The following is a 25,903-nucleotide window of genomic DNA, read 5'->3' on the forward strand; positions in this document are numbered from 1 at the left end:
AGAATTGAAACATTTCGGATTTGTCTTATCAAAATTCCCGTAATGCTGCGGTTTCTTACAGCTGATAAATCTATCCTCTCCCTCGGCACTAGACCTAGGTCGATCATGTTCTGACCTTCTAGTGTAAAGTCCTGTTTCTCACCCCTTCCTACTGTACAGATTTACACTAAGTCTCCTGGCGACATGCTTTTCAAATTCAAAAATTTCAAGAATAAGAATAATATCAAATGAAATCAATGAAAGAAAAAGATTAAACGAAAGACATCTTTAGGCGTAGAGACCGAATGGCACAATGATACTTTTTACACAAATGAGATTAATCGGTACAAAAGTAAACAACGCATTATTTATTGTTTATTTTTACTACGATAGCTTATAAATTACCTGTAACTAATGTAGAAAAATAGTCGATTTAAATTTAAACTAATTACGTTGAATGGTGCGTTAAATTTGTACATCAATGCATATATGTTTCATTTCTGGTTCGCAAGATTTAGTTATTCAATACACAGTATAAATTTACAATAAAAGTATAAAATTTGACAATTTTCTAGTTTTTTTTATTTTATTTTAACCATTTTATGGGTTGTGTAAGTTTTGAATTAAATTTGGCACAAATAGGCCGACAAATTATGCGTCTTGCTTGCAATATCGCGCAATCGCATGAAAAAGTTGTCTTTCCTTATAAACAGCCTCCAAGCCAGATTATCCAAATCACGATTTTGGAAAACCAATTTGGATTAGGTGGTCGAACAAAAAAACAAAAAAAAAGAAAAAAGAAAACCATTATGGATGATTAAATTTATTTTTTAAATTCAGAAGAACGTCTCCTATACATACAATGCATATTAATATGTTACACACATTTACGCAATTTTATTTCATTTTAAATTATCTTTTAACAAACTTAGATAGACATTCTATACATGAGTATTGAAAGGTACAACCAAGTGTTCCGTTGAAAGAACACAGAGTTTGATTACAATATACATAGATTATAGCCTAGGATAGAAAGAAGAGATCATATTTATATATGTATATTTCATTATCTAATTTAATTTAATACATAAAGAATTACATCAATACGGGCCTAACAAAAAGAGGTTAGAGCAAGCGAAAATATAATTTTGATTCGACAATTTGATTTAAAAACGTTAATGGACACATATAAAAACAATATCACAATATTTAACTAGCTCTTGAGTAAAAAGACTCATAAATAATATATTTGTTTTTGTTTGTATGAAGAAAAATGTACATTTACTATACTATAAAACAATTAATATTTGATATATTTACATTAATACGAGTACCCGAAATATCAGTATTTCATGCTTTAAATGTATGTGTGAAAAAAATAATTACAAGTAAATATATTATTGGTGGGTAATATACATAAAATACTTTTTTTGTTTAAATATGAACTAAAAATCACGATTTTAAATCCGAGAGCTATTCTACACTAAATACATAATTTGTTTGTATAATGTATAAACAGAACGATATATCATACCTAATCGTATACCAAACAGTTAGAGTAGAATTTTTTTGCTTTTTTTTCAATATTTTTTATTATATATAATTTTTACAGTTAGTATATAGGGATGAAATCGATCACATATTATGTCTAACATTTAACCGTAAATTGAAAATCGGTATAACGAGGTTTATCTCTTTAGCTAAACACTTCTACATATTGTAATAATAAGTAAATAGTAGAATTATTGGCGGACGTGTCCACTGCACACAGGAAAGGTATTTTGATTATTGCACGTTACGGATCGCCTCGGAGCACTGAGAGACCGGTATGATTTGTCACAGGAAATTCACAAAAGGAACTGATAAACGGGCAGGTCACGACGCACGTGATCGTGAATGGGCGGCTTCGTCCTCGGAATGGGCCGTCCTCCGTTTGGCAGAGACGAAGACCAGTGGGCATCCACTGACACTACACCTGTACATATCTGAGAGGTGATGCCCCTCGTAATGTTCTTTGAGCGCTGATCTGTCCTTGACCCCTTTCGAACAGTATCTACATAGAAGAGCGCCGTCGTTGTCAGTCGCGACGTCCTCCTCGTCGTCGGCGTAGACTAGATGCGCAGGAGGCGGGGAGTCCTGGGCCGATCTGGGAGAATCGGATCCCGAGGAATGCGTCCCGTTGACGAGAGACGGAGCGGTCAGGTGAGAAAAGCCGGGAAAGCCCGGTAATCCCAGAGGATGGAGGAAGAGAGGAGGGTGTCCGAGGCGATCGCCGTTCAAGAGGCCCGGTGGCGGAAGATGTGGGGCCAGAGACTGAGTGTCGGCGTAAAGTCGGGCCAAGAACTCCGGGTGGATGGAAGGATTCGAGGCGAGCGACGAGAGATGAGCCGAGTCCAAAAACATCCCTGCCTTGTCGGACAAGGAGGTCGACAGCAATTTGCGATGCAGGTTTAAATTGGCGCTGTGCCTGTCCCTGCTTCGCTTCGAGGGAAAGGCGGCGTTGCACCCGTCGACAGTGCACTTGTGCATCAGTTTAAGATGTACGTTCTGGTAGTGGGTTTTTACGCCGAAATGGTTCTGGAACACTTTACCGCAGGCGGTGCACATCCTCGGGTTGTCCTTATCGATCGGAACTTCCATAGTGCTGATGAACGTGCCGTCTTGGAAATGGCCGTAGACTTGACCATCGTTGTCGTCGGATGGAGAGTCGCCGTTGGATGAGGCGGAGGACGCGTTGGACCTCGCCGGGCTGGGAGGGTCTCCACTCCCACCGAAAGGGATCGAGTACGATTCTTGATTTCGGTTCAGTTCTCCGAATCGGCCTTGCGATAAATTTTCCAGTTGCCTCAAGGCGTTAGTAGAGTCTATTACATCTTCGTTTTTTATACTATCACCATTAGCGCTTGACGAACGTTGTTTTTCTTCTACGTTTTCATATTCTTCTCCATCTTTCGGTGGCGGAGTTTTTTTTGCCTCCACTGTCAAGTTTTCGGCTTCCTCATTTTTTGAATCCGGAGCGCTAAGATCAGTAGGCCCTTTTTCCTCTTCACGCGGTTTCACATCGTTTTTTTGGATGGTATTGTTGTTTTCGTTGATTTCTTCGTTTTTTTTAATAGTCATGTCGAATCCCGACTCGTTGGAAGTGACTTTTTTTTTCTCTTGGGAATGAGACTGATAGACTAAATTGGACGAATCGTCATCGCTCATACTTTCGTTCGGGATAACGGAATGAGAAACATTACACCTCGTCGGATTTTGGTTCTTTCTCTTCCGAGAGCTTTTGGTGACCAAGTTTTCGGCACCGTTTTCTTCTTTCACGCTTTGATTGTCGACGACACTGAGAGAATCTTCGTTACTGTCCATGTTGCTAATAGCGTCGTCTTCCACGTCCGATTCGGACATCTTTAATCTTTTGTTGGTCCGCCTGTCGATGTGTTCGTCATCGTGTTTCTCTCCATTATGATTTTCCGTCTCCATATCGTAATCGTCCTCGCCTCCTCCTTCCACGACTATGCCGTCGTCGTCGTCGTCGTACAGCATGTAGTCATCCATGTTCTCGGAATTGTCGTTACTCCCTTTTCGCGATTCATGGTGCTTAGGAGCGCTCAAATCGAGGCTCTGTTTCAAGTCCAAAGCCGCTGCTTGGTGGCGTAAGTCCGGAGGGGGAGTAAGAAGGGGGAAAGGTCCGAAGGACAAGGGGTTCAGTCCCGCCGCTAACGGGGGCATTAAAATCGGGTGGTTTTGAGCACTCCTTCCATCGTGAGGGGATATTTTTCTTCGCAAGTGTGGAGAGTGTAGCTTAGGGTTGGGGTTGGCGCTATGACGGTTACGAGATCTCCTTGAGCTGAACATCATATTACACCCTTCTACGGTGCATTTGTGCATTTCCCTCAAATGGACAGCGGAATAATGGATTTTCAAGGCTCCCTTGTCGCAGAACGTTTTTAAACAGACGTTGCATTGGACTCGCTTCTTTCCGGTCGCTGGGTTTATAAGTTGGGTGCCGAGATTTAACGGTAGGCCGGCGGAACCCCACTGGCGTTTCACGGGTGTCGTGTTTTTTCTGTTGTGGCCGGGTCTCATTTTAGCTTGTCCGGGGTTATCGCGAGAAAGGTTGAGTGCACTTTGAGAATTATCGTCGTCTTCTTCGTCCTCGTCCGATCCGAACTCCGACGATCCCGTATTGAGATAGTAGTCCGCAGACGGGGATTTGTGTCCGGAAAGCATGGAAGGGTTGCTCGGCAGAGGTGGCGGTGGCAAACAGGGCACCGAACTGCCGGTGACCGAGAGGTTCATCAAGCCAGGAGGGCTGGTTTCTTCGGAAGGCCTCCTCCTTTCGGGACTCGCCTTCGAAGCCGCTTTTCTGTAATCGAAAGGTTGCATGTTTTGAAGTTTGTTGAGCGGCGAGACGGAAATCGGGCTCGAGTTGGGAGGCGACGAAGGGGCGGATGTGGCCGGCGTACAGGTGAGTCCGGTCGGGGGCAGTTTAAAGCTAATAGGCGATGGTTTGTGTTGAGGTGAAATGGCGGGCGGTGGAGGCGGCACCCTGAGATTGGAGGAGCTGTGCAAAGCCGGAGAGACCGGCGGTTTCAACGACCTCCTTTCTTCTTCCTTTCGTCTCTCGAGCAATTTTTTGATGTCCGCTTCCATTCTCGGCAAATAACGGCCGTCGCCGACGCCGTGTAAAAGCAGCTGCTGGGTGATGGCCCTCGTCTCCCCGAACCTCAGAAACTGTTGAAGCACCAGAGGCTCCTCCTCGGGGCTGCAAATATTCCATCTGTCCAGCACTGCCCCATGAGGTTCCTAAAACAAAAATAAATCATATTACATTCGGCTTGGGTAAATGAAAAACACTATCGCACTACTGCTAAAACGAAAAAAAGAAGACTAATTTACTTCTTTCAATATACATATGACGCACTATCTCTTGCTACTGTCAAAAAAGAAAAATTAAAACTTAATTTTTGGTGGACCTTATCCCTTCCGAAGAATAGTGGCAAATGAACAGAAATAATTTTTTTAAGTAAAAAGAAAAAAATTAATTAAAATTGAAAAACAACGAAAAAGGAATTGTGGCTCTCCCATGCTTCAGCACAATTTTTTAATAAAAGAAACAAATAAACATTAATAAAAGTACTGAAAAGAAAGTCGTTGAAAAACAAAGAAAAATGCCAAAGTCGACAAATTTACGACAAAGCGATGCATCCAAAGATGCTCTATCATTACAAAATATAGAAAAACAAAAGAAAACAATCAACAGAATTGGTTGGTATGTAGATCACATCAATATCTGACATGACGTCCATCCCCTAAGGGTTCATAAGGGGAGGAGCTTCGTCCACTTTCATAACGTATATCCGCAGTAAACAAAGTTATAAAAAAAGCAACAGTTTTGACGATCCCAAGATAGTTATTATACATCAAGTTAGCTAAATGTGACCCCATCGGTAGTGGTCATGTTTAAAGAAAAAAAAACACACGAACCTACATGCAAAAAGAACCGTACATGAAAGGACCAGTTAGAAAATTGAACTTTGCAATATTACTCGATGAGAAAAATAATGTTATGTAGTTATTGTAAAAAGGAAATTCGTATCCTAGATCAATAATCAAAACAATAAATAAAATTGGATTATGACAGTACTGTCAAAGAAGATTATTTCAGCGATGAAAATAACCTTTCCGTTGTTTATATATTTACGGTTGGTGTACGTTTAGTGTGAAAGTTGTGACTTAAGGCAAAAAGTGATTTTTTTTTTCAATTGTTCTACAACAGGGTCGCTCTAGACTCAACTTTTATGAATTTAATGGATAGCTAAGGGGATATCGTGCGCCTCAGGAGGCGGTGTTTTTCTGCAAGTTACGTAAAGAAGACGTCACTTCTACTAAAAGCAGTCTTCTCAAAGGTTAATTTTAACATATCGAACTTTACAACGGAAACATCTCTTTCGGCCACTTGGAAAGATTTGATAACCCTCGGCTATATTTTTTTAAACAGAAATAATGTTTAAACGGTTTTCTTTTCACAGTTTAATAATTTCAGATTAGGAAAAAGAGGAGAAAAAGATATTAATATTAATTCCGAACTTTGAACAATGCGCTAATCACTAAGTTGTAAATTTCTCGGGGAAAAGACGACGACTCACATTAAAAAATCCCCGTAAAATACAAGTTCTCTACAGGAATATAATAATTTTCCAAAAATAATAAATACATACAGAGAAATATTTTTGCACGTACCATGAGAAGTGGGAGTGTGTGAGTGTAGAAATAATTTAGATGTTGACTTGCCATCGGTCCGTCCGTAACTGAAGAGGGACAGGTGAACAGGGATTGGGCGCAGAAGCCCCCACCAAAGTTTTCGCCCCCACCAGCGGACGGTGTCGCCCTATCACAGCCCCCGCAAATAAATATTTGACAAAACTACCCCCTGCACCGTAAAGAGCGTTAAGACTAATTGGAACAAATTGAATGTCCACTTACGGACCAGGAGGAATGGAAAAAATTGTTGTTTTTCAGGTAGTTGCAACGTCCCTTTCTCCCTTTTCGATACGAGTCGTGACTTGTAAACAATTTTTAAGGCTCCGGGATCGATGTTTTAATTATTGCTTGGCTCGGCGTGTAAAAACTGGCCGAAGTACGGGGTGATCTTCTCGATTTTCAATTTTGTCAACTTTCCTAACAACTTACATAAAAAAATTACTGCATTTAACTCAGATTGTTTCATATATTATGTCTATTTCTAATAAAATTCGTTTTTTTGTGTGCTTATTTTGTTACATTTTAACATAAACTGATAGAATGTACGGAATTGACATATAGCTCACAAAAAATTGTATGTACCAGGTCGGAGCTTAAATTTGATGGCGTTCGAAGGTACTCGCAGACCAAATTAACGTTGCACTGAGCGACACTGATTAATTTTCTGGTTCCGCCAATGCTGTTTTATTTTTTTTTTACGTTGCACTCAGGTAAAAACCTTCACAACAGATAGCATATCAAACGTGTGTTCTATTTTTCGGTTTTTTCTCCCCTCACCATTTTCGTTTTTTTTATTATTCTTTCTTTCTCTCCTCTCTCTCTCTCTCTCTCTCTCTCTCTCTCTCTCTCTCTCTCTCTCTGTATCACTATCTCTCTGTTGTTCTTTTTTTCAACCTGTCTCTCTAAATATATATAACATGAAAAAATTACTGTATTTAACTCACCCAACTGAAATTGTTTCTTACATTATATCTATTTCCTCTAAACTACGTTTTTCTTGTTTATTTTGTTACATTTTAATATATACTGATAGAATATAGTTATCATATAGCTTACAAAAACTTGTATTTACCAGGTCTGTGCTTAAAATTGAAGTCGTTCGTTGTACTTGCAGACCAAATTATGGTCCGGCCTATGCTGTTTTAATTTTTTTTTTACATTGCACTCAGTTGAAAACCGTTCCTCACTACAAATAACATATCACATGTGTGAAAAATCAGCGAAAATATGTATGGACCAGAAAAGTGATCAAGTGTATATCGGCTGTCTGACTTTCAAAATTGAAGTACGAAATTGCATGACGCATAAAAGATCAGCCTTTTCATTTCCAATTAGTCTTATGATGATTTTTCGTTAATCATGCAATAATGCAGCATAATGTAATATGATTTTATTATTGACAGGGTTTATTTAAAGCTAATTCGATATGTAATATCCGCTGCTCTCTCACCCTTTTCCTTTTCTCTGGCTTTTCTTTCTACTAATTTATCTCACTAAATATCTTTTTATTTACATATTCTTTATTTAGTCTTTACTTCTATTTATATTCGCTTATAGCGTTTTTTCAATTCTTTCTCGTCCTCGCGCTCTCAGCCTTAATTTTAATTTACATATCGACAATATCACTCTACTTCTTTCTTTCACCCCTTTTTTTCACATTCATCCTCAACCCTACCATTTTCTGGATTTTTTATTGTTCTTTCTTTTTTTCTCCCTCTTCCTCATTCTTCTCCTCTTTTTCGTTCTCTTTTTTCATTAATTTTGGCTGTCTCTCTCTCTCTCTCTCTCTCTCTCACACACACACACCCTCCTACTATCTCTCCCTTGTTGTTTTTCACTCTCTCTCTGTTTGTCTGTCTGACTGCCTCACTGTTTCTCTCGCTTACTATCTCTACTGTTCTTCTCTCTCTCACTCTCTCTCTCTCTCACTCTCTCTCTCTCTCTTTCTCTCTCTGTCTCTCTCTCTCTCTCCCTCTCCCTCTCTGTGTGTCTCTATCCCTATCTCTATCTCTGTTTGTCGTTCTGTCTATCGTTTGTAAGTCGGATTTTATGTCTGTAATTATGTATGCCGATCAGTTAATAGATTTATTTTCCTCTCACCTCCTGTCACTAGTTCTCTCACTCTCACCCACTTGATCAAAGAAGAAATAGGATTTACAAATAGCCTACTATAAGCAAACTAGGAAATATGGAATTAAAATTGTGTTTATTTGTACATTTTTAACATACATGTTTAATATAAAAAGTTATCTGAATTTTGAAGGATCCGTCGGAAATCGATTCATGAATTTTGTTCAGTTGGTCCAACGTATTCTCGCCCATTATTGCTCCCCCGGGTAGTTTTCTTATCTTAAGTCTTCAACCCCCTCCCCGGCGAGTATCATTAAATAGCAAATCCCCACAGCTTATCCTGGTGGAAAAAGGGTATATAACTGTCAAACAAGTCTCTGAATATCGGAAATGTGTTATATTGTTAAAATAAATATTGTTTTTATTGTATTTTTGTCTGTATTATTTATGGGACGTGTTTATAAGATGTTTGTTTATTTTGTAAAACAAATTCAATTTTACAATATATTATTTAGTTCTTCTTATCCTGCAATATCAATTGTAGAACTTACGTTGTCAAATAAAAATAAAAAAGTTTGTATTTAAGATGGTACAAATTACAGATTAATATAGAGGATTAATTATGTAAATAAGTTGTCCAAAAGAAAATTTGTTTAGTTCTCAAATTAACATTCTTTTTGTATAAATGTTGAATTCGTTTTTAAAAATTCATTGTTTTTGTACAAAAAGGAAACTGCTTTAATGGCAGGGCATTGCATTTGTGGTTTGTATTAAACTCAATTTTTAATAAAGGAAAGGGGAAGATCATGGAACGTTAATTCAGGGTAATCTACTCAATCTCAGTATTCATAATTGCGCAGATGGTGGGAGTGTTTAGGGTAGACAAAGGAGGCCAAAAATCACATGTTGATCTCGAACAATGGATCTGTTGGTCGCCAGGTGTCACAATATTGTCTGGCCGATCTTTCTGCGGTTTCTTTTTCTAATAAAAGTAATAATTGCCGGCCGGGTTAGTCAGCGGGGTTCTCTGAAGGGACGATTAGCGACGATAGGGGGCAATTAAAGGCGAAATTAAAAATAGGTGTCATTCCAGAGGCAAGTGGCGTTCCTTTGGCCGGATACGAGGAACATTTCACGCTTGATCTCGGCCTGGGAGCGAGTCGAATCGGTAATTAATCAATTCCAAACAACCGCCCTGTGCGCACAGCGTTTTTTTCTTTTTGTGGGACGGCCATTTACATTACGAAAACGACAATTTTACCCGTTAATAGAAGACAAACAGTAAAAAAATTGTAAGCACCAAATCTTGGCGGAAAGGCTGGAAAAATATCAGGTTTTTTGGGGTGGGGGATTTTTCTTTTTCTATCTATAAATTTATTGTTCTCTTTCGTTCATTTACTTTCACTTTGTTTTTATCTGCTTTTTTCTGTGCTCAAAACTCTTTTTGTCTCTCTCTCTTTCTCTATCTATCTCTCTCTCTCTATCTATCTACAGATCTATCTCCTGTATCTCTCTTTCTCTTTCCTTCTGTCTGTATGTCTGTCTGTTTGTCTCTCTCTCTCTTTCTCTCTCTCTCTCTCTCTCTCTATCTATCTATCTATCTATCTATCTAACTATCTCTATCTCTCTTTCCTTCTGTCTGTCTCTATCTATCTCTACCACCCTCTATGTATCTATCTATCTCTAGCTCTCTTTCTCTTTTATTCTGTCTGTCTGCCTCCCCCCTCTCACTATCTATCTATGTACCTATCTATCTCTATCTCTCTTTCTCTTTCCTTTTGTCTGTCTGTTTGTCTGTCTGTCTATCTGTCTCTCTGTCTGTCTGTCTCTCTCTCTCTCTCTCTCTCTCTCTCTCTCTCTCTCTCTCTATCTATCTATCTATCTATCTATCTATCTATCTATCTTTATCTATCTATCGCTATTTCTTTTTCTCTTTCCTTCTGTCTGTCTGCCTCCCCCTCTCTCTCACTATCTCCTCTCCTCTCTCTCTCTCTCTCTCTCTCTCTCTCTCTCTCTCTCTCTCTCTCCTCTCTCTCTCTCAATCTATCTATTTAACTAAACATTTACCTGTGTATCTTTCTCTCTCTATATATATAAATTAAACAAAATTTGGCTTAATTTGACGTTTAATATTAGCAAAATTTACTCGTTCTTCGGTATAATTTTCCTTAACTGTTAACTGTTAAGCTTAAATGTCATCAAATCCTGTAGTACTCTCGCAAGGTGATTATCATGGTCCAAAATAATAAGACACTTGGTTAAAAAAAAATGTGTTTTTTTAACATGACGCACGAAATATTGCGTGTCTGGTAACGCATCAATTTTTTTAGATGGATGATCAATAAAGTGTTCGAATTACAAACGGCTTATGCTAAAATTAAAAAAATGCAAATATGTATTGTATATTTTTTCCTTATCTTGAAAAGAAAGAAGTCTATACAAACAAACATTAGTTTTATACTTAACTCTGAAAAAGTGGTATGCGAGACAAAATTTTAATTCGATTTTGCATGCTGTAGAAGTTCTTTTCTTAATTACATATTTTTGATCTCTATTAAACAAAGCACAGTAAGTATAACTTGATGTCTCTTTCTGTCTGAATTTGCCGATAAAAATCCATTCTCTAATTTTTAATAGCAATAAAGCTTCTTCTTTCTTTTTTCCCACTTTCTGCTTATGGATTGTTAATTGGACACTAACGTACGCGCAGAGGAACGACGCTCACCAAATGGCCCGATTAGGGCGTGAGATTGAGAACGGTGGAAAGTATTGATTGAGTTGGAAGGGATCCTCCCTCGTACCTGGTCAGTTTGTTGTTTGCGGATGGTTGCTAGTAAGGCAGCCCTAAGGGTAGCAGAAACAAGATCATCACTTACCCCTTTCCTTCTCCGCCGGCTAATGGCTGATACAATTATCCGCCCTCCCCCGGGAAACAAGGACGTGTCCACCCGACACACACACCACCCCCGACTAACTTTATTAAACAAAACGTGACACAAACACAGCGGTTATTTCGTTAAACATGGGGTCGCAACCCTTTGGCTAACTGACGCTACGTGACAAATTCACCCCAATCAGTAAATGAACAAAAATGGTTTTACGAAAAATCGAACTGAAAAGATCGGACACGCTTCACCATGATTTGCCGATTGAATAACAGTTTAAATTGTGCAAAAATGTAAGTTTTCTGTTCTATCGTGTTTCAATTATATAGGACAATAATAGATAGCCAGTTAGCGAGAAAAAATAATTATATAAAAAATATAAAATGTTGATCGAAGTTACAGGTCATTTTATTATTATGTTAGGGTCCCGGGTTAATAATAAATCCTACAATATCTTTGTTTAAGTACAATACTTGCATCTTGATGTTGTATCGATCGCAATATTGTCAATATTTTCACAATAATCTACTCCAAAAAAAATGCAATTGTGTATCGGTTTGTTTTCCTTTCTGAATGTAGATATTTCGATTAATTTTCTAGAAATTATTTGTCGGTTTTATGATTTGGTTGTAACGATTTAGATAGTTTAACAGTTTATTGTGGTTCCACATATGCGAGGTATAACACGCAGACATGCAACGAATTATGCTACACGTCGAAATGAACAGCGAGAATATAGAAATGATCAGACAGAATCGAACTCCTCTGAAAAGGAGAAACTATAAATTGAAATACTATAAAATATGAAAATCAACATTTATAATTTATTCATTTCAACGTTCAATTTTCTCCTTTTTTAACCGGTTAAATGATAAATTGAAATTATCAAGTTCTGAAAAACTTCAAAACAGTTCGATGAATTTTTCAGTTTCTGGTATAATTTTTCAGAATAAAAAAAAAATTTAAAACGTTAAAAAAATTCATTTTCAAAAATTTATCGATTCGTTTTTGAGATATTGAAATTTTCTTTCTTTACTTAATAATTTAAATTTATAGTCTGTTTGTTCTTATTTAAAGTCATTTAAAAACTCAACATAAATTAAATTTTTACATTTTATTCATTTAAATTTTCTATTTTTAACCTTGTAAACGACTAATTGAAATTATCCAGTTCATGTGGAAAACTGCAATATTTAGAGTAGAGATCGATTTTCTGGTTTTTTCAGTTTTTGGTATTGTTTTTAGAATGGATAGGAGTTTCAAAATGTGGAAAAAAAGCACCAGCAAAAATTTTAATACCAGAACCATGTTTTAAATGAAAATTATCTTTGGAAAGATACATTCACTAGGCTTCGTGGTGCGCTTCACCAATTAATGTCTTTCAACTAATTAAGGGTTTTAGTTGAGATAAAAAAGTCAAAATGGCAAAAAGAAGAGAAAATTCAAAAGGTGGGGTCGAGATGGGAAGTTAGTGTCCCAATGGATCGAAGTCACTATAGCTCAAGTGGTAGAGCAGCGGCGTATTTAGCCGAAGGTCGTGGGTTCGAATCTCGCTCGTGACACTTACTTTTTTACCTCAACTGAAAACCTTAATTATTTGGAAAGATATTTAATTTTGTAATAAAACAGGCAGCGTAACATAAAAGTCTATGTCTTTTATAAAACCTCACAAGGTCATATTCGCTCTTTTAGAGACTTTATTACTGTATAGAAATGTATAAACTATATTGAACAAATTAATAGTCTCTAACAATAACACAATAATCTCAATCATTTCATAATTTTCTATTATTTCAATTATGTTTTGTATATTCTATCAAACAAATTCAGTCGACATACTTAGTAAAGCCTGAATCAAATCTTACCATATAAAATATATGGTGAATGTATTCTTTGAATTTATTTCATAAATATAAAAAAACGTGTACGCGGATCGTACTTTTAAGCAATTTTAAAGGTGGATAAGTACGAAGGATTAAACGATTAAACGTCATTAATAGTAATTTATATCTACAAAATTGAATGCGACAACCTTTAAAAGTATTCCTTTTGTGTTTAACATTTTGACCTGTAATTGTACAAGGAACGATATAGAAAAAAAAAAGAGTAAAGGAATTCAAATCCCCTCGAGGTGTTTATTTACTCAGTTGCATGAGGATTCAATTTACAAGTAGTATCAAAAAGGGATTAGATTTTTCGCCTTTTTTACCCGACGTCGTCAGCAGCTATCAAACACCAATCTCCCCGTTATTAGCATAGCTAATGTGATAAATATATTTGTATGCAAATGACGGCGAGCAGCCTACTATTATCCCTGTAATTAATTGCACCCTTGTGTAATTCTATTCGGCTATACGGTTACGTTGCCGTTCCTCTTAGGGTGAAGTGATGCTTGTGTTTTTGTTTATGGTACGATTCTGCGGTGGATTAGTCGAATATTGTGGCAGGGAGGTTAGAAGGTTGCCTGGAATGGTAGCCTGGTAAAAATTACAACCAAAAACATTTCCACTTGATAGGATTTTTTTACAGAGTATTTTTAACACGATCGATAGATTGAAAGCTTACTCATAAAATAACGATGTTTGGTTTTAAATTCATTATCGATTTTCATCGTTTAAACAAAAAACAAACGCAAAACACAACCCGTTGCTATCTGTGGGGTGAATCAAAATTTCGCTATAAACAGCGAGGATAGACGGGCCAGCATAGTCAAAAAGGATCAAACTGTCGTATAAAAAAGTTAAAATTTTAGTTATCAATAACATCTCTCACAGTGTTGCCATATACCTAAAAGACAATTTACCAAAAATGCACAGAAGAATGAGTGGATTTTGCCATCATTGAACATAAATCAAGCAAAACATAAATCATTTTTATATGATAACACATTCTTTATTCGTAATATTTGAAAAAGTGCAATCAACACATTTCCAAACTCGAAAGGCACGGTTTAACAATAATTCCTAATAATAATAATCATTAAAAACCAACTGATTTCGAGTAAACTTTAAAATTAATTAATAATGAAAATTAATTTAATTTTATAATCGGGGAGTGTAAAATAATTGTCTCATTAAAAACAGCACTATTAAATTATATAAAGATGGATTAACCCAAAACCTCTTGTATTATTATCCCCAAATATTCTATAATAATACAAAAGTTATTATATGGCAGGTTTGTTATTTGAAAATTTAAAGTTTGGATTAAACCGTAATTTCCACTACGCCCAAAAATTGTAATTTTTTAAAAGTTATTTTGGTTGTGTACTGATTGGGGGGTGACTTTTTTGCGCCCCACCCGGAACAATTGTGGAGCGGCATTAAGCGAACTTTCTATTTGAAATCTTTAAATAAACTATCTAAAATTGTAAAATGATTAAAATATTTAGGATAATACATCAAAGAATTTTAGAAAAATCGTAGTTCTGAAGGGTTTTTGAAAAAAGCCCATTTGTAAGTATGTCAGGTACGAATGCAGGGCCGCTGGATTCGAACCCGGGACCTTTAGCTTACAGTGATGAGCGCCGTGTCAACGCCTAAACCGTTGCGGCCACCGACGCCCCAAAATACTATATTATTTGTTAAGTAAATTAATTTAATTTTTTTCTTGTTTACGGGGTTGTATTGTAAAAGAATACAAAATCACTAAATTTTGATGATTTCTGCACAATTGGACGGTTTCCAGGTTCAGGTAAAACGAACAGAAAGGGCATTTGTAATAATGATCATTGTTTGGAAATCATTGAAACTCACATCGCCGGAACTTTCAAAATAACGTTTTGTTATCGTTAGAGTCGAACGGTGGTGAAAGGGCCGATGTCCTCCGAGGTATCACACGAGCACGTACAGGCAAAAACGTTCATATTTTCATTGATGAAGTGGCAGTTAGTCGTTCTGATATTTATACACCTTTCTCTTGTTAGCTGATCTGACAGAGATAAAAGATACAATAAATTGTTAGAAATGTCATAGAAACCCAAACAGCCCGAGGCTATAAGTTTTTTCCCGCATGGAATCAAACCCCGGAGAGAGTTGAAGCCTAGTCGAATTTGCCAATCAATAAAGGAAATACGGATACGACGCCATTCCTCTTTGTTAATTAAGAATGAAGTATTAGTTAAACCACCCTTAATATAAATGAGCTAATAAATAAAAGGAAAAGGTAAAGAAAGTTAAGTGAATATTCCGGTGAAAAGGGAGAGGGGGTCAATCGCGGTGGGTCGGTTCGTTCAGATCAAAAAGGAAAAGGCTGAAATTAACCTTCTCCGGCTCCGGTTCAGGATCTGAACAAAAGCCGAGCTTTTCAGATCAATAGATCGGCCGGCTTGGCCCTTTAATGAGTGCCATTGGACAAGTTGGCAGTGAAAACATGGCAGTGGGAGTTGGTACATTAAAAGCTATTCGGAAGAGTTTCGATTGATTGAGGCTACTCAGGTGAATGAAAGCTATCAGCCCGTAAAGACCCTCTTCATGTTCTTTACCAGTTCTAGTTTTATTATTGTTCAAAACCCTCCTTGAGTTTCGATGGGCTTTTGACCCACCCCGAAACTTCTCAACTTCGGCATTTATTCAGCAACTAATTAATATTTCCACGCCTAAAAATACCAAGTTCCTCGGCTGTATATTTTGTTTTGAATTTTGTACTTTTTATTTTACTTTAATAATTTCAAGAATAGGAAGAACAAGCAATGCTTTACCCCATAAATATATTTTTAAAAAGCATTTAGAATTTTATAGGCCAATTTGTCATAATTTCCAATAGGCATAAATCTTTTCAGCATAAAACAGACCTCTAATCGAGTAAGACTGAACGTAGTAAATTCAACATTCTCGTATGTAATCATGGTGAAAAATTGCTATTTAATAGGTAAATATGTATAATAGCTCGTTACGAATAAAAAAAAGTGATCTATATCATATAAATTGAAGGTAATTACATTAATATACAAAAAAATCACTAGCATATCAAAACGAAAAATCAACCAAATAAGCTGCAAACTATTGCTTTCTAATTATATAGCTATCAACGTAGAACATTTATATATGTTGGAAAAAAATTATAAACTACTCATTTCAAAGATTGATTTTGTAAATATAATATCCTTGGTACATGTAAGAACGTTTGTTTCACGTGTACAATAGGTATTACGATCACAACAAATATATTTAACCTTCAATAACTAATAAAGCTTGGTAAGATTATTTTCGTTGTCACTTTGATGCTGCAAAAAAAAGGTGACAGACTCGAATGATGTAACGATTGACGCATTTGAAGAAAGGTCATCGCGATCGTTTATATCTCGTTACAACCAGTTCACTTCTCTAAACTCCTTGTAAAAAAAAAATCATTTTTATCTAAAAACGTTTAAGAAGGAAGTATAAACCATTAGGGTTGTTGTCGGCCCCGACTGTTAGGACGGGGAAACTTTTACAAAAGACTAGGGGTAAACCATCTGATGATACTTGAGTAATAGTACTTAAGATGGTCGCCTATTATTTACATCTTAAAGGTAGATACATTAACATTTCGAGAGGCCGACCTAAACACACCTTTCTTGAAGTAGGCTACGTTTTGTTAAGTCTATCATTAAGATCCTTGCATTAGTCCCAGGTACGTTTCTTTTTAAACAACTGTTATCAAAAAGTTTTCGTTTAGGTCATGTGCAATTAACCATTTACCAGATGACAATCAAGAGGACAAAAACATCAGAGAATTACACTCGGTTACACGAGGATTGGAAATTGGTCAATTTCCTTTAGATTAGGCAGGACTATCAATAACCGAGTGCTATTAGAGTCTCCACCCAAACTATTTAGGGGTGTTAAGGAAATCTACAGCCATTACAGGGACAAACGACCGGCTTTCTATTATTTCCCCCTTTTGAATTTTACACTGGCCGGTGGTCCGGCGCAATTTATTGGATGGGATGTCGTGTTGGCATTCCAACTCGGAAAAACCGTTAACCAATATTGGAAAATGTCGAAAGGGTTTAATCTGTCCTCCAGTTTGGTCAAAAACAAAACAATTTTGTATATTCGCTTCTTAACTAATAAAACAAAACGAAATCTTAAGGCTATCATTTCCAAATCAAAACATAGATAAAAATTATCAAAATAAAAACAAAATTGTTTCCTGTTTATTTTTATCTAGTCATGACTTTTTCAGACATAACATAACCCCTATAAACGGCCAATCCTCTTTTGTCATTTCTAAGCAATAAATCTCGATGAGTGAACAGTTTTAACGTATGTCTAGAGAAAAAAAAGATAGCCAACAGATTTGTCTTCTTCAAAACGAAGGGTTATAGAAAAGGTTTTAAATGGCAACATAAAGTTGAGCTTGATAGTGATAATAATGATGATATGGTGTTGGTTTTGTTAACATAGCAAACATTGTGCAATCAGGTCCCAAAACGATCTCCAATTTTCAGACTTATATGTCCAGTAGTTTATAATATTTAATGTGAATGTAAGCCTATGAATGAAGATTTCAACGGTCGTAACTTATGCTGAAGGATTTTTGTAATTGAAAACAAACACTAGGAATAATAGGATCTTAGACAGAGACATACCACTTCCCGTACAAACATTAAAATAACATTGCACCATTTCACTAAGGTACTACTCCTCAAATCACTCTGATGAACCTTTCAAACGAGACCACAAACATCGTTCGCGCCTATACGCTCGCCTCTCCCTGCTTATTACCCCGACATTGACCCTTTTGCTACGGGCTTGACGAATATGCAAGTTGAAATTCAGCAGCTCAATAGTGCTTTATAGGATCGGTAATGGATCCGTTTTCACTCGTGGGTTAGTTGAATTGCTCAAATGCTTCTTTCCTGAAGATAGCGCAATGCCGAAACGTGTTTGAGTAAGTGGAGACGGTTTGGGGACCGCGGTAGCCGAGTGGTTAGCATGAGAGACTCTCACGCCGCGGTCGTGGGTTCGATTCCCACCGTCGCCTCTGGCCCTTTTTTCCCGATAACCCCCAATTTGAACACACAAGAATTCGTACTATGGCTAATATGCAAGATCATAAGGCCAATAAAAAAAAAAAAGTGGAGACGGACCCAGTAAGTGGCCCGATACCGGTTCAGCATGAGTTGACCAACTCGGATACCAACATCTACACTACTATTGTACATAGTAGAGCATGCAACTACTACACCCAAAGTTTGTAACACCCCAAATTGTTGCCAAAGATCTTTTTTTTTACCAACGAAATAATACGTAATTTATTATCAACTTTGTTTGTGCAATTAATTCAAAAACATATTTTTAGAACTAAAAAATGACATAAAACTCAATTAGTTTAATTGCAATTTTGGGAGATAGCCTATTAGAGGGGGATATTTGCCTTTGTTAATGCAGTTTTTTTTGCATATTGCACAACTTTTTATTTAACTTTTTATGGAGACATTGTTAATAGTTATTTTTAACATAAGTGTGTAATTTCACACCGCCTTATCAGACAAGAGATAAGAGAAAAAACTTTTAGTTCGTCTATTCGTAAATAATAAACAATAAACAATTGACGTTAAGGTGAAATATTAAGCCTGCTAACGAATAAACTTCCAATCTTTATGTGAAGTTTTATTGCAAATATCAAACTTTAAAAAAATTATAATCATGAGTTGACAGATAGAATGACACTAAACCTTGAAACAACATTCAAAATAATAGCCCACAACATACGATAAGAGTTATTCGAAATACGAAATCAATTTAATAGATCTAAGATTTATTGACCTATAAATTATTCAGATCTACACGGTTCTCTGTATCAATAATAATAATAATAATAAACGATATATTAACTATTGACATAAAGTGAAATTAGATTATCTATAATAACATTAATAATAATAATTATTAGGTTTCAAATTCTCTTTGTCCAAAACGGTATTTGTATACTTTTGTAGACTGAGAAAACATCATGAAACACCTCGGCTTTTCCTTTCTGGCGTTGAAATAAAGGAAGTCGACGTTGTCAAATATTTGGGAGTTTCTTTCGACAAAGCCCTTCGATGGAAACCTCAAATAGCCCAATTGTCTAATTCAGGAAGGAAAATACTAGGCCTCATGAGATTCCTTGCTAATTACAATTGGGGGGCGAATAGAGACATTCTTTTAAGAATATTCAGCATGTACTTAGGAGCAAAGTTTCGATACGGAGCAGCAGGTTACTCTTCAGCGCGAATATCAACTTTAAAACCTCTAGATAGAATTTATTATCAGGGTATCAGGATTGCAACAGGGGCGTTTAGAACAAGCCCTTTATATAGTCTCTGCAATGATGCCGGTGTCCTTCCTCCGGAACTTTTCAGGGAGGAGGCAATTCTTAGGTTTGTTGCTAGACTTTGGTCTAAGCCTTTCCATCTTCTATTTCCTTCAGTTTTCCGTAACCCTCACCAAGATATGTACTCGTTCCTAAGAACTAGGACGAGACNAATTAAGAATTTTAAAAAGAAAAATTAAAGCTTGGATGGCAATAGGATAGTGAATGTTTGGAGTCAGAGCTTTATAGCACTCAGAAGAGATATAGCTAACCTAAGATAGAAGGTTTGGATGTTAGGGCGTGAAATGACCTTAGCCGTTAAAACGCCCTTAAAAATTAATAATAATAATAATAATTATTATTATTATTATTATTGTAAACAATAATAATAATAATAAAATTGTATAGACTAAATGTTGAGTTGATAAAACGTTCATATTCACCTGTGATTCGAGTATGTCAGATAAAAATTTAGATTGCTTTTTTTCTTATTAACTTTTTTATTGTAAATAAATAGCGCACAGCATAACATAACATTTGTCACCCGAAATACAAAATCAATCTAATATAAGTGAGATTTATTGACAAAAAATTATATTACGATCTGTACGATTATCTGTAATAAAAAATAATAATAATTGATATATTAACTGTTGAATTTTGTTGGATAGATAGCACGCGTATAGGAAGGTAAACTAAGAGGGGACGAGGCGGTTTAGGCCGGGATGTCTCAACCTCTGGATCCGTCTCTCTGACGCTAAAAATGCAATAAAAATATGATAAGTAATTTAAACAAATGGAAGCGTCGGTTGGCCGGATCGGCAAAGAAGCTCTCGAGATCAAGAGCATGTCGTTGCGTTGCCCATCGAGAAACGACTCGAAGAAGGAGGGGTCACACTCACACGATTAAGAATAGGCCAGGCGAGGTTTACACACAGACACGCACTTTTGGGTCAAAGCTCGCGTAAGTGTCTGTCCTAATGGAAGGGTGCAATTCCTTGGCTCCATATAGAGAGAGCGTGGTAATGCCAGCCGAAATAAGAACTGCCCTTGAGCACGGCTCCCTGTCTCTTTACATCTATTGTGCTCCCCTGTTATTTATAACTCACTGGCCAGCGTCAAGTTATTAATCAGCCTCCATAGCTTTGCCAGGGCTTCTTAGTGTAGTATCTTGCTTCTGGTTTTTCTTATCATAGTTGCAAGTACTTGCACCTACATAGACCTTCACAGAAACATAGAATATGTTCTGCGATCCTCTTCCTGGCAGTGCTCAGTCCTCCGGGGCATTGCTTTCGTAAGTGGCAGTGCTGTGCCAGTCTAGTAGTCTAAACCAGAATCCTGGTTCTGTTGCGGTTGCCTTCCTGTAGTTCCTTTGTAAGTTTTGCAGATGGTCCTTTTATGAATCTCTTCGCGCGCCTGTCGGTTTTGAACTCATTAAGGATCCTTTTTAAGATGTATCCTCTTTTGTAGCAGGATGCCAAGCCACAGTAGGGTTCAGGACCCAGGGGTCCATATGGCCTCCTTTTTGTCCGGCAACAATTTCAGTAATTACAAAATTTTCTGTATATTTTTTTCATAAAAAGGTATTTATTGTTTAGGTTGTGTTATTACATAAAGTAATGACGGTTTCATGTCCCTAGCGTGCGTTGAAAGTGAATGTATTTATTAGCGTGATTGAATGGAATGAGAAGGTCGATGGCGGAATATTGAGAACCCCATCGACCCCAATTAGGTCAGTTAGATAATATGTGTAAACGGCGGTGGAGGAATATCGAGTACTTCACCACTCAATTTAAGAATGAGAGTGTGAATGGTTTGGATTTGGAGACTGATTTCGTCGGGGACTGAAATAACCTAGCTCTTGATAGCCCCTAGAGCTCAATCTCCGTGTCTGAACGGATAAGGCCGAGGTCTGACCTCGGATTGTCAACACTTTGGGCGGGTGATTCTACGGGCCTGCCGGCAATTTATGGTAAATTACAAAAGCTGGAATTGCGACGAAATGTGAGAATAAGGAGGCGTCGGTGGCCGCAACGTTTAGGCGTTGACACGGCGCTCATCACTGCAAGGTAAAGGTCCCGGGTTCGAATCCAGCGGCCCTGCATTCGAACATACTTACAAATGGGCTTTTTTTCAAAAACACCGGCACCCCCGAGGATTGATATAAACTCTGCTGTTGCGAACCCCCGTAAAAAAGAGAAAAAATACATATGTACGTGAATGTGCAGATTTGGGCTTGTATAAAGTAATAAACAGTAATCATTAATCAATAATTGTTGAAATGACGTAACGTTATTTAGCTTATCTGTAATAATAAGAATAATAAATGATATAATAATTGTTGAAAACAAGTTGATTTATTCAGATGATTTCAAAACGTGAATATAACTCCTCAGGATAAAACTAAAATTTAACTGAATGTGTTTTTTTAGACAAGATTTTGCGTTGATAAAACGCTCATTTAGGTCTGTGTTCGAGTATGTCAGGTTAAAATTTAGATTGCTTTTTCTCATTTACTTTCTTCATTATGAGTGTATTTTTCGGTCTTTTCGTGCTTTTTTAATTTTTTTTTTTTTAATTAAACAAACTGAACCCACCTGAGGATGATGATAATCTTAATCCGTCGGTGGATTCAGAAAACAGCCGGGGGCCTGCGTCTAATTTCCAGGTGATTCATAATGCAAACGAGGGGGTGTCATTAGAGGGATGTTTGCTCATGGGGAGGGAGAAGCCGGGCCCTTAGACTGCAGAGTCACTGCTTACACAAAGAATACATTTGTGCTCCATAGCCGAATCATGACGACTCAATCATGATGGCCCTAGACGCCATCGGGTTAACCGACGCCTGCACAAACACGAGGGCTATGTTTTTAAAAATGTTATGCTATTTTTTCCCACTTGATAATGGATTGTTGCTACCGTAATGACCTGTTTAAAATGTCAATATTTTTAGACTAAAAAGAAAAAGTTGTTATCGCGATATGCAATCGGCATTAAAATCTTAATATAACGTTGATTTTTTTCAATAACTGATAAGCTTCTAGTGTTCCTTTAAAATTGTTGTTTAATCTAAAAATCGACAACTTATCAAAAGCATTTTTATGATAATTACAAGAACTAGGTATCCTTAAAAATTAAGAACTTCAATGACGCACATAAAAAAAGAGTGATTTAATTGTAATGTAAAAATGCAAAAAATGAAATCAGCACGATATTATAAAAATATTATGGATAGTGATTTCATGAAACATTTTGCAAAAATCGAAAATATTTGTCAAATAATAGCAGACTAGTCTGTCGAACTGTTAATAGGTTGCGATTGGGTAGATTGCAATTTTGTTTGTGATTAGTTTTCAAAGAACGAAGATAACGATAGATTTCTTAGAAACGATCAATAACATGTGGAACATGAAGATAATCAAATGGACCTCTGTTGACTAATAGAGTAAGGTAGATTTAAAAAAAAAAACATCGATTCAAAGTGGTGTTGCATATAGTTGAATGCCATACTCGGAAAAATTTGTTTGAAATTTTTTTGTCTCAATTCAACTAATTAAAAACACAATTTTTTAAAAACTTTTTTGTTATTTTTTTAAATTAAAAAAAAAATCAAAATTTGTTGCACAGCCACCACAACCACCAATGCAGTGTTGTTGTGATGGCAGAACAAGAGGGAAATCCTTTAAGATCATTCTTTCAGTTTTAAAAGTGTTACAAATTTACATAACAGGTTTACACCTAATCAATCATTATGCTGGTCGAACCGTTTCGACATAATTTAATTAACGGCTATACTAAACACAGGCAAAAAGAAATGTTTCTATTGAATACACGGGAAAAGCTTGTCAAGGAACAAACTAAAAAGAAAAAAACGACTCCTTAGACACGATATTCTAAGTCGCTACAATAAGAACAACGGATATCAGGTAGAAAATTTACAACTTTGGTTAACAATTCTGTCAAAAAGTTAATTAATCAATATTTAAATAAAATTGGCAATCATATGAGATTTATTTAATGAACCAAAACCTTACTGTTTTGTAAGTGCAGGGAGGGTTAACGTATTATTTATTTATTTTGTTAAAGAGATGTTTGTTTTTATAACTTGGGATTTTGGCCATTAGTACAGTGCTGCAAACTATCAGTATATTCAAAAACTAAAACTTTTGTTTATTATTATAACTGGGATATTTAGACTTCCATTGAAGATAATGGCCTTCACAGATACTTCCTACTAAGGCCGTTTTAGTTCGGTGCACTATTGAAGTTACACAATCAAGGTAAATCTATATTTCCCATAATTTAAATACGTTTATAAAGTAAAATATTTCCTGTTATTTAGTGGAACTTGACGTCTAACGCTAAGTGCCTATTGAGGAGCTTATGTACTATGAAGTTGATATGGTTTTTTTTAACAAAATAATAGTTACCTGTAAGATATATCCTCGAGCGTAGTCTTCCTGACTCCACCCGAAGCCCCTGAGAACCTGAACGACTTCTTCCCGCTGCAAAACGCTGAAGAGCCTGTCTAAAAGTATCTTGAGGCGGATGGGGAGTGCCTGACAACCGTACAAGACAAGGCTTGCTATGTCGAACGCCACGTTGAGCTGGACGGGTTCGACAGCATTCTGTCCTAGCACGTGCCTGAATCCCAACTTGTCCAAAGCTGAAACAACAAAAAAAACCAATTTCAGTTTTAAATCGTAATAATTAATTTCAAGGGAACTCATTTGGATATTTCATTTCGAGGGTCGACTCACCGGCGGCAAGGGCCGGAGGGCCGGCGTCAATAAGATAATGGACGGGGAGGCAGATTGTGATATGATAATGAGGTGTCGTGGTGGCTAAGACGTGAGTGACGCCGGCCACTCCCAGTGACATGGCTGAGTGACAACCATCATGTACTAATTATTAAACCCTCGTCAGGGTTGACCTCAAACTTTGTATACTCAGCCAACCCCCCGTGAATCCCTAACTCGTTTTATCAGACAGATGTTAACCCTTGCGTCAAACCTCCCCCACTCGCCCCGGCCTGAAATATTGATCCTCCCTTCTTAACGGTAATTGCGAGTGAAAACAACAGATCTGTCAGGCCGTCGGCAAAATCACCATGTCGCAACGTGGGGCTCCGGCTATCTGCAAAAACCCCGTTCTTTTTTCGACAACCCTCATCGGACAACGTCAAATTAAAAAAATGGCTGCGCACGATGAATTAAAAATATCGACACTAACTGACGCGTATTTTCGAAAATTCTCGCTTCTCTGACATATGCCTCGCATTGATCAAAACGGGCAAAACAATTTTTCATGATTGGAATTATTTCACGCGCTGTCCTGCAACTTTTACGAAGCAATTGTTCATCCACCCAGATTGGCTCGTATAACCAAGTTTAAAAAAATTATACAATATTCCCCTGGATCAACATAAAAAGTACCAAGTGTTAGCAATTGATAATAAATTGGAAAAATAATAATCTAATGTTGCACGGATAGTGCATTTTATTAATTACTGCCGGCAATTAATTGTAAATTGCAAAATCTGACATTGCCGGTGGAATACGAGAAGTGATAGGCTATCAGTCCTGCACAGTTTATATATATATATNATATACACGCGCGTGTGCGTGCGTGTGTGTGTGTGTTCATGTGCGAATTTGAGCCTAATAAATCCAAATCCGAAAATCCTTAGAATTTTTTAAGCAAATTTTTTCTTCTAAAACTTATGGCACAAACGTTCCAACGTTACTTTCAGCATAATATTTTATTTTGCTCTCTTCTCAGTAATTATATTTTAAAATTATATATTAGAAAAAAGACCAGAGATGAGACTAATTACATTATCCCTTAATCAGGATTATGGATTTTTAAATTTAAAAGGTTACAAAATCTGATCATGTATTCATAATTTACGTTTCAGATAAAATTGGCCTCTTAGGCTTTTTAATTAAATTGTTGAAGCCTGATTTGATTGTATCACATACATTTTCGAAACAAATTCAAAAATCCCCTTTGTTAAAAACATCGAATGTGAATTCAAATTTAATCAAGATGTCCGTTTTTCTCTTAAAAGTTACAGGTTCGAATTATATAGACATTGGTCTACAAATTTAAAAGATATGTTTCTGTTATTAATGTGATATTTCGTCGTGTAGCCTGCAGTTGAAAAATAATCGAATTGATGGTTATGACGAACTTTTTATTTGGACTAGATGACCTAATGGATTAACACTAACAGCGAGAATAGGCGGACCAGTATAATCAGTTCTATGTACTGAAGAGTTATGAAATTTCTACCTGTCAGTACCACTGTTTAAGTACAGGAGTACATTACCTGATTAATTATTAGCAAAAATCAAAGCATTTTTTAAATGATTCTACCGTCAAATTGTTAATAATGTCCAAACTGAGTTCGAGTTTTGGACGGT

At 36.6% G+C, this 25,903-nt stretch overlaps 1 protein-coding gene across 3 annotated transcripts in view; it reads right to left on the bottom strand.

Annotated features, from left to right (window-relative positions):
• Positions 1–782: 782 nt before the first annotated feature.
• The window catches only part of LOC106667049 (zinc finger protein basonuclin-2), a 284,164-nt gene continuing 259,043 nt past the window's right edge, over positions 783–25,903 (bottom strand). For all 3 annotated transcript variants that reach the window (XM_014394675.2, XM_014394673.2, XM_014394674.2), the window contains 2 exons: positions 23,909–24,144; positions 783–4,782 (listed from right to left, as the gene is read on the bottom strand). In XM_014394675.2, coding sequence (XP_014250161.1) covers positions 1,855–4,782; positions 23,909–24,144 — 3,164 coding nt within the window. In that variant the 3' untranslated portion in view covers positions 783–1,854. The remainder of the gene's footprint in view (positions 4,783–23,908; positions 24,145–25,903) is intronic.

Source organism: Cimex lectularius, unplaced genomic scaffold, assembly GCF_000648675.2.
Source record: "Cimex lectularius strain Harlan isolate CLEC.00 unplaced genomic scaffold, Clec_2.1 scaffold72, whole genome shotgun sequence".
NCBI classification, from domain to species: domain Eukaryota; kingdom Metazoa; phylum Arthropoda; class Insecta; order Hemiptera; family Cimicidae; genus Cimex; species Cimex lectularius.